This window comes from Protomyces lactucae-debilis (assembly GCF_002105105.1).
Source record: "Protomyces lactucae-debilis strain 12-1054 chromosome Unknown BCR37scaffold_18, whole genome shotgun sequence".
NCBI classification, from domain to species: Eukaryota; Fungi; Ascomycota; class Taphrinomycetes; order Taphrinales; family Protomycetaceae; genus Protomyces; species Protomyces lactucae-debilis.
Window position 1 is genome coordinate 211,378 of NW_024468010.1, and position 13,120 is coordinate 224,497.

At 52.1% G+C, this 13,120-nt stretch overlaps 6 protein-coding genes across 6 annotated transcripts; 1 reads left to right on the forward strand and 5 right to left on the reverse strand.

Moving 5' to 3' along the window:
• Positions 1 to 127: 127 nt before the first annotated feature.
• BCR37DRAFT_382471 (uncharacterized protein) lies at positions 128 to 750 on the reverse strand (the record flags this gene model as incomplete). Its single annotated transcript, XM_040869878.1, has 1 exon — positions 128 to 750. A coding segment is annotated over exon 1 (178 nt), but the record flags the coding sequence as incomplete, so codon positions are not given.
• Positions 751 to 3,001: 2,251 nt separating this feature from the next.
• BCR37DRAFT_394703 (uncharacterized protein) lies at positions 3,002 to 6,959 on the forward strand (the record flags this gene model as incomplete). Its single annotated transcript, XM_040871511.1, has 2 exons — positions 3,002 to 3,124; positions 3,165 to 6,959. 2 exons carry the CDS (start codon positions 3,002 to 3,004, stop codon positions 6,957 to 6,959), a joined length of 3,918 nt encoding a protein of 1,305 aa, XP_040723314.1.
• Positions 6,960 to 6,962: 3 nt separating this feature from the next.
• Positions 6,963 to 8,563, reverse strand: BCR37DRAFT_370759 (uncharacterized protein; the record flags this gene model as incomplete). Its single annotated transcript, XM_040868333.1, has 4 exons — positions 6,963 to 7,144; positions 7,283 to 7,708; positions 7,823 to 8,400; positions 8,482 to 8,563. The coding sequence occupies 4 exons, from the start codon at positions 8,561 to 8,563 to the stop codon at positions 6,980 to 6,982; spliced, it is 1,251 nt and encodes a 416-aa protein (XP_040723315.1). The 3' UTR covers positions 6,963 to 6,979.
• Positions 8,564 to 8,655: 92 nt separating this feature from the next.
• On the reverse strand, positions 8,656 to 9,714 carry BCR37DRAFT_403449 (uncharacterized protein; the record flags this gene model as incomplete). Its single annotated transcript, XM_040872004.1, has 1 exon — positions 8,656 to 9,714. The coding sequence occupies one exon, from the start codon at positions 9,712 to 9,714 to the stop codon at positions 8,656 to 8,658; it is 1,059 nt and encodes a 352-aa protein (XP_040723316.1).
• BCR37DRAFT_382478 (uncharacterized protein) lies at positions 9,670 to 11,981 on the reverse strand. Its single transcript, XM_040869879.1, has 2 exons — positions 11,697 to 11,981; positions 9,670 to 11,631 (listed from the first exon to the last, which is right to left on the reverse strand). The coding sequence occupies exons 1-2, from the start codon at positions 11,860 to 11,862 to the stop codon at positions 9,938 to 9,940; spliced, it is 1,860 nt and encodes a 619-aa protein (XP_040723317.1). The 5' UTR covers positions 11,863 to 11,981; the 3' UTR covers positions 9,670 to 9,937.
• Positions 11,697 to 13,117, reverse strand: BCR37DRAFT_382479 (uncharacterized protein). The gene has a single exon (XM_040869880.1). It carries the CDS (start codon positions 13,095 to 13,097, stop codon positions 12,069 to 12,071), a length of 1,029 nt encoding a protein of 342 aa, XP_040723318.1. The 5' UTR covers positions 13,098 to 13,117; the 3' UTR covers positions 11,697 to 12,068.
• Positions 13,118 to 13,120: the final 3 nt, after the last annotated feature.

Consider the following 13,120-nt stretch of genomic DNA (forward strand, 5'->3'; position numbering starts at 1 on the left):
GCGAAAAGCTGCCAAGACGCGTCGACCAGCTGAACATGAGAACTTAAACATTCAAGGCCAATTGCCTTCATCTACGGCCAGCACAAATATAAGAAGGTAGGCAAATCCCTTTGGCAATCAGCATCATCTCAGCAATCAGCCAGCCCGACAGTAAGAACACTACTCAGTCAAATTATGAAACTCTCCACTGTCGCCACTATTCTCGTTGCCTCCACGGCACAGGTCCAAGCTGCCCCGACTGCTGACCCTACCCTCTCGTTGCTCTTTGGCGGCTTCGGCAGCGTCAGCACCATCTGGAACTGGTGGAACCCCCTCCCTGCATGGCCTCCTGCCTGCCCTACCAATGTCATCTTGCCTCTCGGCTACCCTTACTGCAAGAGCACTTGGGACTTCACCAGGTACAAGTTCCCTGGACCTTGCAAGCCTCGTGATCAGCCAGTCTACAACCCTGGCTGCACACCTTCCACACCCAACAAGAACTTCACACTCAATTGTCCTACTGCAAGCAGGCCAGCTGGCTCGATCTTTGACGGCCAGATTCAATGTGGCTCACCATACCCTGCACAGGATGTTGCCAACAAGAAGGGCCTCGCTTCAGTTGCCACTGTCTTCTCACTCAAGGACGGCTCTCTCTACGACCAATACAGCCGCGCATGCGAGATCTCTGCCGGCAACCAGCTCCAATGCAATGCCGTTGCTGACCTCACCACGGCACAGAAGGGTTTCTCTATCAGCTCCACTGGTCAGCTTGAGTTCAACGCCGAGAACACCTGGTACGGCTGCAACATTGGTACATCTGACTCTTTCGGCCAGATTATCTTCACGGGCACTCACAAGGACTTCACCGGTGTGATGGCTGACACTGAGAACGCCAACTGCGATGCCTACCGCCTCACCGTCACCTACAAGTAGGTTTTGGCTTCTCAAAACTTCTACCATATTTCGAGCTCTAGCTGGTCTAAGCTCTCATAGATGTACTTATAATATTCTTCATGCATACTCATCACAGTCCTGGTCTTACGCGATACCTTCAACTTATCATCTGAAACGTCTCGAGGCTTGACCTGCCCTGCGCCACTTTTGCGTCTGCACCGTGAACAACTCGAGCTCAAACAAGTGAAACACCGGCACCGTCCTGGCCGCCCGTGCCCTTGCTCCACATCTTTCTACTCACGACTGACAGAATAATAGAGCTCTGCTGTGACTTGCTCACTCACTCATGTGAGCTTATTCGTCCGTTTGATGCTATGTCTCGTGATACGTCAAAGCTTAGCTGCTCTTGTCATAACTACAGAGCTTGAGACGGGCTATCACAAGTGAGCTGTCAATATGTTTGACTCGCTAAGATCTCATCCTCTGCTCAAGTGTAGTGCGATGGAAACTAAGGTTGTGGAGGATTGCCCTTGTGCATGAAACAATGAGCTAACATGCTTGAAGGCACTAGCGCAGCGTGCCGCTGGCTGCATCTCACTGACATCCCTCCGCGGCTGGACAAGGAACATAGTCGAATAGGCCGAAAAGTCAAGACGACCGCTCCGGAGGCCACCTTAAAGCTCACCGGGCCTGCCGTCTCTTTCCCTCGCTAGGCGTGTTTACAGGCAGGGCCTTGCGGATGCCTCTCCATCTGATGGTTTACCCTTCAAATTCGGATTCTAGCCGTCCCTTAAACTCCAAAATAAGGGACGATGCCGCACAGCCAACTGCAGCCAGCTGATTAAGCGAAGGTCTGTTTCTCTCCCGCAGTGCTAGAGCAAGCTTGTGCTTGGGACTAGATCGTGAAAGCTGAAACGCTACTGCAATGCGCCGACATTTAGCTGTGGATGCATAGGCAAAGGCCCAGTAAATTGTAATGGTCCAGCTTATGGTTCTACGACCAGCTCAAGTATAAGAAGGGACCTATGTCCTCTCGATATCCGACATCTTCCAAGCACTCAAGCAGCTCCATCAAGAACAAATCCTATCTACACCATGAAGTTCTCTACTGTCGCCACTGTCCTCGTTGCTTCCACGGCACAGGTCCAAGCTGCCCCTGCTGCTGACCCTACTCTCTCATTGCTCTTTGGCGGCTTCGGCAGCATCAGCAGCATCTGGAACTGGTGGAACCCTCTTCCTGCTTGGCCTCCTGCCTGCCCTACCAATGTCATCTTGCCTCTTGGCTACCCTTACTGCAAGAGCACCTGGGACTTCACCAGGTACAAGTTCCCTGGACCTTGCAAGCCTCGTGACCAGCCAGTCTACAACCCTGGCTGCACACCTTCCACACCCAACAAGAACTTCACACTCAACTGCCCTACTGCAAGCAGGCCAGCTGGCTCGATCTTTGACGGCCAGATTCAGTGTGGTTCACCATACCCTGCCCAGGATGTTGCCAACAAGAAGGGCCTCGCTTCTGTTGCCACCGTCTTCTCACTCAAGGACGGCTCCCTCTACGACCAATACAGCCGCGCATGCGAGATCTCTGCCGGCAATCAGCTCCAGTGCAATGCCGTTGCTGACCTCACCACGGCACAGAAGGGTTTCTCCATCAGCTCCACTGGCCAGCTCGAGTTCAACGCCGAGAACACCTGGTACGGCTGCAACATTGGTACATCTGACTCTTTCGGCCAGATTATCTTCACGGGCACTCACAAGGACTTCACCGGTGTGATGGCTGATACTGAGAACGCCAACTGTGATGCCTACCGCCTCACAGTCACCTACAAGTAAGAGGTCCCAGTCGGACTTCCTCCTTTCATTGAGTGCAGCAGGCCTGAACTCTTCAAAACTATCTAATGTGATTTTCATAATCTAACGCATCTATTCTACTCTACGTTCCCTTTCTGGCGACCCTTCTTGAGCCTCATTTATCTGTCTCATCGGAGCACAATGCAATACCAACTTTGCCAAGTGAACGGTGTAGAATCCTCCCATCTGAAGGTCGCGTCGCATAAGTGGAGCAGTGAGAAGGCGACGTTGCAGCATTGCCTAGAGACAAGACGCGACGTATGCATACGTAGCAGGGATGGTATCAGCTGCTGAGCAAGTCGCAGCTGTTGGGAAGGCCGCAAAAGCTCGTAGTGCAAAGCAAGCTTTGCCCGCTTTGTCTGCTGTGAGCCATTTGCTAGCGACAAAGCAGCTGCCACAAGTAAACCGTCCCCCATTACAGGGCCTCAGCTAACTGACAGGATCAATTGAGTCCGTTGATAGCGTCATTGAAGACCTTATCTGCTTTGGCTCAGGATGTGCAGCTCAAAGTGCTGCAGCTGCTACCGCTCATCTACTCCTGCGACTTGAGAATATTGGATGACGATCTTTTTGACAGTCTCTCGATCCCAGTGGGATTGCTAGATGCCAATGGTATCGTTGGATCGATTGCCTCAGCTTCGCTCCAGCAGCTGATATCTCTAATATTTGAGCGATCCCTTCCAGAATGTCTAGTCATCTTGCAAGAGCTCTGCAGAATAGCGGAAGCCGGTGAAGTCAAGATTGCACGGCTCAAAGGCATCCAGCCTCTACTGTCGCTTGAACTGATTGAAAGTGTCACAGAAGGACAAGACACTGCTCTCATCAGCAAAGTGGTCGTGCCGTTCTTGCATGAGTTCCTCAAATCACCCTCCAACAGCTTCCCTGTGTGTGTCAGAGTAGCGCGCATTACAAGGAGACTCATTCCAGAGCTATTCGAAGACATCTTGGAGGCATTACGCAAGCCTACCAAGCTACAAACTCTCTTGTTTGAAGTGATCAGCCAAGCGAGCGCTGGCTTGCTGGACGAACAGCATCTGACATTGACGAGTACCCTGCTTGAATTTGAGCAAGACTTGCCCGATCTTGGCTCTTATGCTCAATCTGCACCCGCTACTGAAGATGCAGAAGTCAACTCAGAGGGACTCGTCTTTGAGTCTGTCGCCACAAGCGAGGGCCTAGGTGAGTGGCTTGTGCCAGAGCGCAAGTTGCTTACTTCCGGTTCCTCAGAGCTCCCTTCATTGCCCAGCTACAATCTTATGTTGCTATTTCAGATCATCACTCGGCTCTCTCGACGGCAGAGCCCTGCTTGGCGGAATCTGCTGCGTCTCAATTCTGCATTCATGTCGAGCAGCATATCGAGCACAATGGAGCAAGAATGCGTTGAAAATCTCGCTTCATTGTCATTGAACTCGACTCAAGGAAGCGAAGCATTGACAGCGCGAAATGCATGCCTGAAAAGGCTAGGCAGGCTGGCACTATCCGCTTCAACAGGTCGTCACATGTCGCCACGGTCCTACCACTGCCTTGAAGCTTTCCTTCGCACATCCAAAACTCTGTGGGACAAGTTCGATGAAGCAAGCTGGAACATGGTCCTTGGCATTTTGAGATCCGCAGAGCCGCTCTTGGATGCTAGACGGGCTTCAGTGCCCGATGAACAAGGCAAAGCGGGAGATATTCAGCTCTCATCAAAACTGCTCCAGCAGATTCGGGACTTCTTCGTAACAATCAGCGGAACGCCTGATTCGTCGTTTGTCGCGATGCTGCAAGCGCTTTTGATGATCGGCGAGGTGGATACAACGACACCGCTGGCAAGCCCTACCTTTTTGAGGCAAAGACTTTTATCTGTTGCCTCCATCACAAGTTCAGTTTCAACACCTGGACCTCCCTCTGATGTCACTGCTTTCAACCTCAACAAGCTTGCGCTTATTTGCAAAGCGTGCATAGACCGTTTCGCCGAAAATACAGATAATGCAAAGGTTGCCTGGGATCTCGTTCGCACATACCTGGCTGCCGAAATCGAGCAATCCGAATCACTGGCGGCAGCAGAAATACTAGGGACCGCCATTCGAGATTCTGTTGAAAGTCAAAGTGACCCTCAATGCTGTTTCATTGATGCTATCAAGGATCTGACCAGTCGCAGCCTGCTCATCAAGAACGTGCAGTTAGAGACAGTCGCACATGTTTTGCAATATGTCGGACACAACTTGACATCTTGGGAGTTGCTCTTGAACGTTGTTCATCGTGCAATCAAGTCGACCGAGCTGATGCCTGCGAGTGTACCATCGACCCCGAGAACGCCCCGTTCTTTCAGTGATCACTTTCCAGAACCACATGAGCGAAGTCGTGCTAGTAACGTCGCATCGCTTGTGCGCTCAGCTTTTGGCTCACTAGAGCTGATTTGTTCAGACTACTTAATTGGGTTACCTACAGAGCACTTTCCAGAGCTGGTTGACATCCTCCTGCTGTGCAGCACACAGACTGCAGATATCAATATCAGTCTGTCTTCAGTCAATCTGCTGTGGATGGTGGCTGATGCGCTGACTCTGCCTGCCGATTTGAAGCACGATAGACTTTGGCAGGCCATGATCTCAGCACTCATTCAGGTGGCTCATCATGATCAACGCGAAGTACGCAACTCTGCCCTTTACATCATTTTCCGCATACTCGATGGCAAACTTCTCAAGCTCGGTGATGAGACTTGGTCAGTCGGTGTCCAATTGCTGCTTGAGCCTGTTACAGGCATCCGTGACTCAGAAACACTGAACCTCATCGTCTCAAGTGCTACACGCATGTACATGAATGCGTTGGCAATTTGGGCTGATTCGAAATTACTGCATGAACGGTGGCACGAGCATGTCAACCTCTTGGGCAACGCGGCTATATGCGAGGGTTCTTCTGCTGTTGCCATTCACAATTTTACCTTGCTACATAACTGTGTCGAAGAAGCGAACATCTCACAGGACACGAGACAGAGTGTTGCAGCGATTGAGATTCCGACTTGGTTGCAGGTCGGTGATACGCTGACTTCTGCTAGTGGACATACGCAGGAAGTTTTGACAAAGTACATCGATTCGCTACGGTCACTTGTGGTTCGGCTGGATGACGAAGAGATGCTGTCCCGTACTGCAGCAATATTACGAGCTGCACTGGCATATCAGGGTAGTCCGTCCTACTTGCTCGATATTGACCATGTTACTGCACTTCAAAAGTCCATCTTGGCGACATGGGAGATTCTGCTAGAGAGGCTACCAGAGAAACGGCCCATGTTGCTTTCAAGCATGACTGAATCAATGGGATTTTCAGTCATGTCACCAGAAGCTCGAGCATCGTACACACTCCGTCGACCGTCGACCGCATCGTCATGGGACGGTGTCCCTACTTTCGTCGCCTTTTCCATTCAACTATTGCAACTCTTTGAGCGATACTATCATTCTTCGCAGGACGAGGAATGGGGTTGCATGATTGCATGTCTTGCGCAACTCAACAAATACATTGGCTGTCGATTTGAAGCAGCCTCCGTCAAGGACGCCGCCCGACACCACATTGTCTGGCAAAATGCACTTGAGTTGGCTTTCAAGCTTCTTGAAGCGCCACACACACAACCCATGACTCAAGCAGCCTGGGCAGAATCCACGACTCTGGCATGCCATCTGTTTGCGCCATCAGAAAATCAGTCTGAAGAATATGTTCTGACTGCTCTCAATCGGCTTCACGCCCGCTTGGTGCCAGCCATTGGCGAAATTGGCGAGCGTCCTCTCCAGCGTTACTGCAATGCCTTGTTTGAAGGATCGTTTTTTGAGCATTCAGTGGACGGTACTCTTGTGGCTCACAAAGATGGCCTTCTCAGAGAATGGTGCTTGCTTGAGCTCTTGCGGATGAGCACACTTGGTACTGCTGATGGAACGCATGCTGGTCTCGAAGTGTGTGGCGAAACTGCCATGGCATATACCGTGCAACGCAGCACAGGCTTACTAGAGTCCTTGATGGCTGCCTTTCCTACTTCAGGACATGCACCCATCAAGGAACCAGATATGCATGCACTGACAATTCTGCTGCAACATCTAGCAGACCCTGAAGTGGTCTCTCAAGCTCGACCGCGTGTGCGTGAGCTATGTCGAGCCAGTTGGCCCGGACTTGTCAAGTGCCTTTCACGCTGTGCTCGTAGCGAGGCACCCAAGGGACTTGCAGAGAGCATCGAGGCGGCCCTTCTGCAGATTGGACGGGAATGTATTTGAAATCATGATGACTATAAATGCTATGCAGATGCAACGCTATGCTGTGGTGAATCTAAATCTATGCTTTCTTGCCCGATGACCTTTTCAAAAGTCAATAAACGACGGCTCCATCGACTGAAAATCTGAACACTGTCAGACACCAGATGCATGCCAGTGTGGTTGAGCAAGGATGGCGGAAGTTTGTTCTTGTGCTTGGCGGCGAGTTGGCCCTCAGGCTGCAGTGCTTCTCGCTCAAGTTGTCGATTTCGTATGTGCAATGCTGCTTTGAGCGCCTTCTTTTGGAGGCCACGCTCAGTCTGGTCTGTGAAGACCTTGTCGAGTACTGGCAAGGTATCCTCTTCTGGCAGTATCGGCAGCCACACTGCTAATCGAGCACCTGGTTTGAGCAGCGTGAAGGACGTATTGAGCAAATCAGCCATCATCTCATCGAGCTCATACGGTTTCTTTGGGGGCAGGTAATCCTGTCGCTGATGAACAAAACCACCACCTTGAGTCTGTGGCACTCGTGACGGTAAGCTCCTGTCCTGATCCGCATAGTGTTTTTGCGTCTTTGGCTTGCTCAGATCTCTGCCGAGTGTTTTGGCACCTGCACGAATAGCGTAGGGGCAATCTGTAGCGATACCGTCGACTTGTAAATTCGTATGCCATGGTGGATGCTTGATGTCAAAGACAAGACAATCGAGCAGGAGATGTGGGAAATCATACTGATCATAATTGGTCTGGATATTAATTTGCAAGTCAGAGTCCTTCTTAGCAAGCGATGGATCAAGTACGACGTCTTTGTGAGAGTAGGAAATGTTGCGTTTTGCGTTCCAATCTGCGTCTTTGCGACGTTGCTGCCTGAGTCTCGTCGTACCACGAACTTGTCGGCCGTCAATGTCACTGCCGATGCAAGTAGCACCAAATGCACTGGCAGCGATGAGGAAGCTGCCTGTACCGACAAAGGGATCATATACAAGACCGCCGTCGGTGGCGAGGATTTGGTTCGCTGTGAGTAGAGATAATTCGGCATCCATCGATGTTGTCCCGAGATACTCGCGCTTCTTGAGATCATACTGCGAGATGAGCCCTCTTGACCGGGCTGTAGACGCATTCTTCACGGCTCTTGTGAAGAAGACACGTTGTAGCGTTGCTTCGACATCGAGTACGAAGGTATCGAACCAGTGCTCGAAAACGTAGAATACCTCGTCTGGCGCCTTCATATCAATTTTGCCCTGCCAGTTGAGATGTGCAAAGTCATTGATGACTGCCTGCTGGTCTGCAATGGATCGTTTCCGTTCAAAGGAGTCGACAATGAACTTGAAGGAGACGTTGCAATACGCAGGAAAGGGATACTCGATGTGTTGCTTGAGTGCATCATGCAGCGCTGCATGGTCTTTGCCTGTAGCGAGGAGCGCATAGATTCCCTTGATGCTGAGACTGCGCGCGATGAGGCGCCGTGCTTCGTCGTCATCTTTCAGGTCTAGTACGAGGAAGGGCTGCGATAGGTCGTGCTGGAGGGCAGCAGGGTCGAGTGCGATACCATTGAACTTGGCCAGGGAGAGTAGTTCTGGTATGCGAAACGTTGGATGTGTATTTGAGGCGTAGATGAGGTACGGGGCCATGGCCCGCCTGGGTGGATGGCCTTCTTGGGCGTGGATGTCGTCGGTAGATACTTTTGAGGATGAATAGATATGGATGAGACTACAGGGAACCCTTATGGGTCGCCATCTTCGTTCTGCTGCTGCTGCTGCTGCTGCTGCTGCTGCTGCTGCCTTCTCAGCTCCTCTGGGTCCAAGCCCATGTTGCGGCCAAAGGTCTCTGCCATGTTGCGTATCTCCGGGTCCTGCATCATGCTCTGAACATCCGGCATACCGCCTCCCTGCTGCATCTGCTCGGCCATCTGTGCCATGCGCGGGTTATTGAGGAGTCCCTCGAGCGCGCCAGACTGCATCAGGTTCTGTGCCATGCTCATGAAGGCCGGGTTGTTCATCATGGCTGACATGTCTGGCATACCACCACCTGCACCACCTGCACCACCAAACATGTTGGCCATGGCAGCGAGATCAGGCATACCACCTGCTGTGCCATTCGCAGGACCATTCCTCGTCGTTGCCTGCTGTGAATCCTGCAATTTGCGTGAACACGTCTCCAAACCACGCTTCATAATCTCACTTCCAGGATCAACGGTACAACCTTGCTCATACGCCTTCTTCGCAGCTTCCACATCACCACTGACATACAGCGCATGTCCCAATCGTGACCACGCTTTACCGTACGTCGGATCCACATCACATGCCTTGCGTGCATCCCGTACTGCAAGCTCATGCTCTCCCAAGCTAGAATACGCAGCTGCGCGATTACTGAGATAGACTTTTGCTCGTGGTACCAAGTCGAGCGCTTTTGAGTACTGCGCCACCGCTTCCTTGTAATCCTTCTTAGTCATGGCTGCATTTCCAAGAGACTTGAAACTCTCGGCGGCTTTGACATCTTCAGCTGATGGTTCTGTCGTTTCTGCTACTGCTGCTGCTGCTGCTGCTGCGGTCGTATCAGGTCGACTCCGTGACTTTTGAGTCTTTTCATAGACTGCATAGATTTGCTCAAGACCTGCACCGGTCGCTGGGACCCCGTCTGTTCCAAAAGCTGTTGAAATGGAGGTGATGGCTTGTTGGATGTCTGTTGCGCTGTTGCTAGGTACAGTGCCTTCGTCGATGGACTGTTGTAGATATGCGCATATACTCGCTGCGAGAGCCTTCTTGGACTCAGTCATAGGCATGTTTGTATCAGGCGGAGAAGAGTAGAGGGCGTGTATGAGGCCTCGAGTCGGTTGAGTCGTCGCAGAAGGCGAAAGAAGGAAAAGGAGCAGTCACAGACATAGAGCACAGCAGGGATACACGTAGACGACGGTGAGGAAGATGGCCAGAGACATGACATGCGGACATCCCTAAACATGGTCAGAAAGCAACTCAAGCGTCTCTCTCAGAATGTATATCCCAAAATCACCTGTAAGGCTGCGACGGCCCAGACGACGACGGCGGCATCCTTGGATCCAAGGACCAAGCTTGACCTTGAGGCAGCCCAGCGCCGCCTTCACCACCTTCATACCGTCTCGAGCCATTCGCCATAGCTTGTTCGCGCATCCTCTGTTGCACATACGCTGCTTCCTCACGCGTTTGTGGCGGCCTACCCGCTAATCCGGCCATCGCATTCACCGGCGACGTCGGTCCTCCTCCCACCTGGTGTTGCTGCTGCTGGTGAAAAGAATGATGCTGCTGTTGTTGTTGTTGTTGATGATGATGGTGAGGCGGCAATGGACCAGCTTGAGACAACAAGCTACTGAAGAAATCTTGATTTTGTGCATGATGTCCCAAAATCCCATCGACACCACCTGATCCATCGCGCATAGCAGGCATCGACATGGGCGGTGGTGGGACAAGTGGACCCATAGGACCATGCATACCCATGGGCGGCCCCTGTTGACGATGCGAGGGCGGTCCACCATACCCACCAACCATGTTGGGCGGTTGTGTTTGTTGAGCATAACGCAGGTGTTCGTGTTCTGGTGAAAAGGCAACGATACCACGACTGTTTCGATCTTTTTGAGGACTTGTTGGGTGCGTTCGTGGTGGCAACATGTTGACATCTCCAGGTTGCATGCCTAGCATTGCATTGCGATCAGGGTATTGCAAGTACGGAGCATGGGCTGCTGGACCAGGAAAGCCTTGTCCACGGAGTGGTTGTGAGGGGTTATTACCACGACTTGCATAGACATCGCCCGAACCACCAGTAGGTTCATGATGTTGCCGCTGTCCACCTTGATGCTGAGACGCAGGCGGGCCGGATTTCTGCTGTCCCTGAGACGATGAGAGCATTGCCAGGATACGTTCCAAGCCTTCCACATCATCCTTGTTCTTTGGCTTCCCACTGCTGGCTTCAGCGAACGCTGCAAGAGCATCAGGCTGCTGTTGCACAACTTGCTGCGGTCGTGCTTCTTGGCGTGCAGCTGGCGTTGGTCCAGCAGCTGAGAAGAATTTGCTAAACTTGCTGCTTCCACCAGCAGCGACAGAGCTGTGCCCGGGTGGTGAGGCCTTGTGCTGTTTTTCAGGCGATGGTTGGATGGATGATGCTCCACCTGCTGCAAACAGCTTATTCATGAGTGCTTCACCATCTTCAGTGGATGCCATGGCCGGTGTGAAGCCAGGCGGTGCTTTGACTTCCTTTGCAGGGGACGACGCTGCTTGCTGGAGTGGTGGCAGGACCGTCTCACTCGCCTGTGCACCTGCTTCGAGTCCTTCTGCTTTACGCATACTGGCCTTCCAGCGCTCAAAGTCATCAATTGTCTTGCCACTTGGATCGTTGTCTTCGTCTTTCCCTGCCTCTGCCGCTGCACTTGCATGAGCATTCGCCTTCTTTTCTTGCGCCCAAGCTGGTGCTTCTCGTGACTCCCTGGTTGATTGAGCAGCAGCCTTTTTGAGTCCTCGACGAGAAGCAAAGTTCTCCTCCCCAGCCTCCGGTCGTCTAGGTTCTCTCAGGGATTTGAAGACATCATTCTTATCAAAGCCACGGTCTTCCTTCGAGAGTGGATTGCGACGCTCAAACAATCGATCCGCTGAGCCGCGTGTATCCTTGTCGCGCGAGTCACGCTTGCTTCTTGGTTCTCTTAGGATGAATCCATCGTTATCCGCCGTCTCGCCTGATGATGGCTGTTAGTTTTCATCGTTCTTGATATAATCAGCTGAAGATAGGAAGAGAGCGCACCAGGTTTCGTTGTAACAGGTCCAGCGATGCGCGTAGCAACACGCGGTTCCTTCTGCGCCTTTTCAATGGCTTCACTTGAGATCCACGGTGGCAGCTCGGGATTAATGGCGGCTACGAGCGGTGATTCCCGCAGATGCAGGAGCTGGTCCCGCGTGAAGATGGACATCCGGTCCTGTGTGTTCTGTTGCTCTTGTCCGACGATATCCTCTGCCTTGTCTCTCTGTAGCTGGCCCTGTGATCCTGCTGGATATCTCGAATGTGCTGTGCTGCTTCTGTGTCGTTTCGGGCGATGGAAGGGAAAGAAGCGACATTCACCAGGCTATATATTGGATATATATTGGATATTGGATATATTCATGCAGAGAGTGCTTCCTACACGCCGGCCCGGTGATCAGACCAGGCAGAGGACTGGTACACGTAGTCCACATCCCATATCTTCCACTCCAACGACTCGCGAATCTTGAATATCCGCGCACTCCGCTCAGCATCCGTTTTGCAGCGATACGCAGGAAAGTGCTGCGACGAGAAGCGAACCACGGTCTGCCGGGTCACTCGCATCTCCTCGCCCTCATACGCATACACAAACTCGCCTTCCATCTCCACATCCACTGCAAAGCGAATTCCAGCTTCACCTGCATAGTCGAGTGGTGGAATGGAAGTCCCGTCTTCTGTGGGTTCCTGTACCAATGCAGTGAAGGGCAGCTGTACACAGACAGTCCGAGATTTGGGATCCCTGAGTGACTCGGAATCCTTGATACCACCCACTTTCCCATCGTCGAGGACAAAGGCCTCTTGCTTACCGAGCCAGAGCCAGCAATCACGCATGGCCAGTTGTAGGTCCACTTTCGGTTGGTTCAGCGTTGCAATCTGCATCTTACTCCCCTTCACCTGACTCGCTGCCAACTTGGCTTCCAGAAATGATGCAAAATCATCCGTACATAGTGCTTGCCAGGGTTCCTCCTTCTCCCCACTCAACCTTGCTAGAAACTCACCAAACGCATACCCAGAGCCCTTGATGAACTGAAGGCTCATTTCTCGCTGCGTAACAAGCATATTGATCAACCCCCAATTCATGCTCCGATTCAACCAGGAGTGATTGACTAGGACTGAGAGTAATTTGATGAATAGCCTATCTGTGAATGAGTTGGTATTCGCTGTGATGATGGCCGGGAAATGATGTGGTGAGGCCTTGGGAGGTTCTGGTAGAGATGGCCATAGAAAAGGGAAGGGCGCTGCCGCAGAGGGCGACGGATCGTCAGTGCTTGCTTCTGTCGCAGTACTATTGTGTCGTGCAAAGGGCCTGACGTCTATTCGACGATGAGAAAACTGCGGTACAATGCAGCGATGAGAGCGACAAGTGAGACTTGCTAGCCGTGATGAATGCAGCAAGGCACGCGACATGCCCGACGCGTATGGTCCGTGAG